Source organism: Sinocyclocheilus rhinocerous, unplaced genomic scaffold (genome assembly GCF_001515625.1).
Source record: "Sinocyclocheilus rhinocerous isolate Xijiao unplaced genomic scaffold, SAMN03320098_v1.1 scaffold800, whole genome shotgun sequence".
NCBI lineage: Eukaryota > Metazoa > Chordata > Actinopteri > Cypriniformes > Cyprinidae > Sinocyclocheilus > Sinocyclocheilus rhinocerous.
Genome location: NW_015636889.1, coordinates 38,694 through 44,332, shown reverse-complemented (window position 1 = coordinate 44,332; position 5,639 = coordinate 38,694). Strand labels below are relative to the sequence as shown.

At 37.4% G+C, this 5,639-nt stretch overlaps 1 protein-coding gene across 2 annotated transcripts in view; it reads right to left on the bottom strand.

Moving 5' to 3' along the window:
- Positions 1-3,681: 3,681 nt before the first annotated feature.
- Positions 3,682-5,639, bottom strand: part of LOC107748276 (5-hydroxytryptamine receptor 1F-like) — a 13,066-nt gene continuing 11,108 nt past the window's right edge. For both annotated transcript variants that reach the window (XM_016563014.1, XM_016563015.1), the window contains exon 2: positions 3,682-4,988. In XM_016563014.1, coding sequence (XP_016418500.1) covers positions 3,850-4,965 — 1,116 coding nt within the window. In that variant the 5' untranslated portion in view covers positions 4,966-4,988 and the 3' untranslated portion in view covers positions 3,682-3,849. The remainder of the gene's footprint in view (positions 4,989-5,639) is intronic.

The following is a 5,639-nucleotide window of genomic DNA, read 5'->3' as shown; positions in this document are numbered from 1 at the left end:
GTGTGTGTGTGTGTTTTAACTAAAGGAGAAGATGACGACTTCCACCTCTGTATTAAGGGAGAGGAAGTGTAACTCAAGCGGGCTCTACTTTGATCATGCGTTTTCCTTCATTGTTTACAGACACTGTAGTGGCATAAATGACTACCTTTTGTCCTCTTTTAAGCAGACCCCAATTATAGCTCATTCCAAATCAATTCTGAGTTGAATATTATTAATCAGTCAATTATGTGACAATTACATTTTTTCCAATCAAAAGTTGTTCATGCTGCAAATTGACTTCCATCTTTCATACAGATGGAACTGCCTCTTGGACTGCCAAGCTAAGCCCCATCTGTGAAAACAGGCCTTAATTATTATATTTCTAACTCCACTTAATGGGCACATGATCACTCTGGAGCCAGAGGAAAATGACTTCATGGCAAGGTGATCCCAAAACACGAAGATGCAATCCAAAGTCCTTCACTGCACTGTGAAAGGCATTCACACTTTAAGAGACTTCCAAAAATTGGTCACTGACAAAACATTTAATATATAATAAAATATTGAAGATTTATACGTTTCAAAAAAATATTTATGCACAGTCAGTATACACCGCAACTTTTCATCACCTTGGAATCTTAAGGTTCTATCTGACATTTTTGTCAAAAAGGTATTCACATTCTTATTCTGTGACAGCTTATTTACATTATGTAATGTGTTTGTGTGGGGGTGGGGGGTGTACATTTTGAGTACTTGTGTGTTCATTTTAGGACTTTTTATTTAGAAAACAAAAAGGTTCTATTCTATCTACAAAGTCGAACTCTCTGTGAACCAATCAGCACTTCGAATGCACACAAGATGACCAATCAGGATCAACTTTCTTTGTCGTGTCGCCGGACTGCTCCGTAACAGCAGGAAAGATTAAATGTTAAATATTTGAATTGTAACAATATATATATTTTTAATTATATTTAGTCAGTGAAACATTTTTCAATGTTTATAATCCCTTATATGCATAGCGACCCAGGACGTCATTGACTACTCTCCCCCTCATTCATTTCTTAAAGTCAGAAATCAAACTTCTTAATATTCCTCAATCTATTCATTATAAGCAATATAACAAGTAAGTAGCCTATATATATTTTCCTGCACAATAATAATTAAATGTCTGACTCAATAAGTGCAACTCACTTTTATTCCTCAAGGTGGCACTGTTTGATACACAATAATGACATGATGTTTCCAGTGTTGCCAGATTGGGCGGGTTTTGAATTTGATTGTGCGGGTGGACAAAAATTAGGCTGGTTTGGGGTCAGTTTGGCGGTTTTCAGACATCTAAACTGTATAGGCTATTTGGTTAAAAAACAAAACCCAAGTGTGCTTGTACTGCATCCAATCAGTCACCATGTTACTAAACACACACAGGCTGGTGCTGATGTTGACCTCGCCTGCCGCACTTTTAGCCAATCATGAGGGATCAGCAGACAGCTGAGTGACGTTTTTTGTTTGTTTGTTTGTTTTTAGCGTGATATGGGATCCGATTTTGAATGTATAGCTGTATACTCAAGCGATCACAATGCCAGTGTGGCATAAATATAAGTTACACGGTAAAGAGTGGGATAGTGACTCGACTCTCACAACATGAATTACTGTGGAAGGAGATGACACGAAAGCTCTTAGTTTATATCAATGTAACTCTGAAATCAGAGCACAGTTAAACCATTAAATCAATAAATACGATCCTGTCCTGCATCAGAAAGCTGGTGGTCTTGATTAGTTTTGACTGTGCAAAGTTCTGTAGCCTTTTGTTCTACAATTACTTCACGAAAGACGTGCTGTAGTTCTGTCTGAAGTTAAAGGGCAACACAAGGGTACGCGCATTATTGTTGTTAATTTTTTTGTTATGGATTATCATACAGTATCAATGAATGACACCGTTTTGACTGTCATGGTGTGTGCATAAACGAGTGTGACGTACTTCTTACACTAGGCACTTTTTCCATTTAAATTTATTCTGACTGTTGACACTGAAATGGTGCATGTGCACTGCCTTTTATGCTTAACTTGAAAAAGAAAAAATGTATTCGTCCTAAAATATCAAATAAATCTCATAGAAAGCATTACATTTACCCTTTTCATACATGTCGACACATTGTTGCAACACTAATTTTATGTTTCAAAACAAATTATAAGTAAACTGTTTGTATTTCTTGAAAAAGATTGCTTCAATTAATGTTTTGCAAGATAGAACCTTTTAATTCCAAGCTGGAAATGATTTATTTATTTATTTATTTTAGAATTAGAAGGTTCTATCTGCATTTGACCCGTGTTCCAAAAATTCCCATTTACAAATTTGAGAGGATTTTGATATTGTACATTTAGAATACATTTATGGTCTCTGTCATTTTCATGTATGAAAGAGACTTGTTCCCCATCATTTTTTTCTATATGAAAAATAAAAACTTTGAAGCTCAATATCTCAAAACCACTCAGAATGAGAACCTTATAATTCCAAGGTGGCATTTTGAATGGCTGTTAATGAAGAAAAATTATTTTGGGATCCAGATGTTGTAGTTCCGATAGATATCAGTAGAGGCTGCTGGACCATGCTAACCAGCCAAACCTTAACCCCTTGGTGGAGTCGATTTACATAACATTTGTGCACCAGACAATTTTTTATTTTATATAAAATCCTCCATTTCAAAATACTGAAATCTTTAAGTGGAGCAAATGTTTTTTTTTATACATGTATTCAGTCATTTATTCACAGGCACTATATAAACAATATACCGATGAAATGTCTCTGAAAGATGTGTAATTCTTGCAGAAGTCCGCTAATTTACAGTAGGATTGTCAATGTAATTTGCAGCTTTCAATTCAAAGTTTTGTCACCTCAAACCACATATTTTTCTTTCCCTCCCAGTCAGTTTCACAGGATATTGCTGCAGCAGAGGGGAAGAAAACATTTGCACTGGACAAAATATTGAGCACTGCCTTTTATGCTTAACATGAACAAGAAAAAAAATATTCATTTAAAATATGAAATAAATGTCATAAAAACCATTAAATGTAACTTTCTCATGCATGTCAACACATTGTTGCAACACTAACTTTGTTTTAAAACAAATTATAAGTAAACTGTTTGTATTTCTTGAAAAAGATTGCTTCAATTAATGTTTTGCAAGATAGAACCTTTTAATTCCAAGCTGGAAATGATTTATTTATTTATTTATTTTAGAATTAGAAGGTTCTATCTGCATTTGACCCGTGTTCCAAAAATTCCCATTTACAAATTTGAGAGGATTTTGATATTGTACATTTAGAATACATTTAGGGTCTCTGTCATTTTCATGCATGAAAGAGACTTGTTCCCCTGCATTTTTTTCTATATGAAAAACTAAAACTTTGAAGCTCAATATCTCAAAACCACTCAGAATGAGAACCTTATAATTCCAAGGTGGCATTTTGAATGGCTGTTAATGAAGAAAAATTATTTTGGGATCCAGATGTTGTAGTTCCGATAGATATCAGTAGAGGCTGCTGGACCATGCTAACCAGCCAAACCTTAACCCCTTGGTGGAGTTGATTTACATAACATTTGTGCACCAGACAATTTTTTATTTTATATAAAATCCTCCATTTCAAAATACTGAAATCTTTAAGTGGAGCAAATGTTTTTTTTTATACATGTATTCAGTCATTTATTCACAGGCACTATATAAACAATATACCGATGAAATGTCTCTGAAAGATGTGTAATTCTTGCAGAAGTCCGCTAATTTACAGTAGGATTGTCAATGTAATTTGCAGCTTTCAATTCAAAGTTTTGTCACCTCAAACCACATATTTTTCTTTCCCTCCCAGTCAGTTTCACAGGATATTGCTGCAGCAGAGGGGAAGAAGTCTTTTAAATGCTTTCTTAAAGTCCTCGTTAAAGATGGTGTATATTAGCGGATTGATGAGGGAATTGAGGTACCCAAGCCAGGTGAGGAAATCTGCAAGCACATCGGAAGTGCTGCAGGTCGGGCAAATATTCACAATCACCTCCTTCAGGAAGAACGGTAACCAACAAATCACAAAGGCTCCCAGGATTAGTCCTAACGTCAAAGCCGCCCGTCTCTCTCTGGCCCCTGGGTTCCTGCGGACCTTGATGAGATCACCTGATGAAGAAGTAATACGCACCCTTTCCCCATCTGTCGATGGATCGGAAAATGACTTCTCGACTGGGCAGAGTGTGTCGGGACTGAGGGCGATGTCTTTATCAGAGCTCAGTCCAGGAAGCATGACGTTGCTCACTGTCTGTTTGACTAATCGGCTGCTCCCTCGACGGTTACGCAGCGTCTCCGCAGCCTTGTAGATCTTGTAGTAAAGAATCAAAATGAGGGTCAGTGGAATATAGAATGCTCCGAAAGTGGAGTAGACAGTGAAAGCCACGTGGTCGTGCTCGATCAAGCAGTCCATGACTTCCCTCTCCCTGTCTTTGTGTTCTACAGGGAATTTCCTCCACACTAAAGGTGGTAGAGACACCAGCACAGACAGTGTCCACAGGGCAAAAATGGTTATGATTGCTCTTTTATACGTGCGTTTCTGGGAATAGGCCACAGCATCGGTAATGGCGCGGTATCGATCAAGCGCAATGGCGGCTAAGTGTAAAATTGAGCAGGTGCAGCACGTAACATCCACACCCAACCACAGGTGACACACGATCGGACCGAGAACCCACATCTCTTCTGCAATGTACACAATGCTGACAGGCATCACTAGAACAGCTACTAGGAGGTCTGTCACAGCTAGAGAGCAGATGAGGTAGTTGGCGGGTTGGTGGAGTTTGCGGGTGATCAGAATAGCAGTGATGACCATGGAGTTGATGGCGGTGGTTGCCACAGCCAGAATAGAGAGAGTCAGGGAGAGGAGGATCTTACTGGGACTCATCCTGCTGGCCAGAACATCAGAGAGATCCACGGCTGAGCAATTGATAGGATCCATGGTGATCCAAGTACGGTTGTGACCTGTAAGAGATGAATAAAGAAATAGTATGACCAAGAGCAAAACTCATTTCTGTTAAACGCACACACACACACACACAGACACACACACACACACACACTGACTGCGATTTACATTGATGCCTGAAGTGTGAAATTAAAATCATGTTTTCTACCAACACAAGCCTCAAGTCAACAAGTAAATCAGTCAAACCATGACACAACTCCAGAGAATTTGTGTTATATAACCTCATTATTTCAGTGGGTATTTTTTGAATGTATTTCCCATGTGTATTTTTATACAGGAGTCTAGCAGACAGATTTCAAAACAGATTTTATTTATAAGATCATAGTAAAACTGACATAGAAACATGCCTTCATCATTCATAAAATTAAAGACATTTTAATATTATCTACAATAAAAAGAAGATTAAAACTTACATGATTACAAAATTGGTATCAGATATGTGTCATAAATCCTGCAAATAAAAAAAATACTTTAAAAAAAAAAAATAACCTCATTAAATAAATTAATGAGGTTAACTTAACGTTACCCTCCTTGTGGTCAGTCTGCACAAGATCAACAAGCGTGTTTGCTTTGCGACCCCTTTAAATACTAGATAAGCATTCGATCTACGTCAGAGCGTCCACGAATCTTTCTACAGCGTTGTTGGC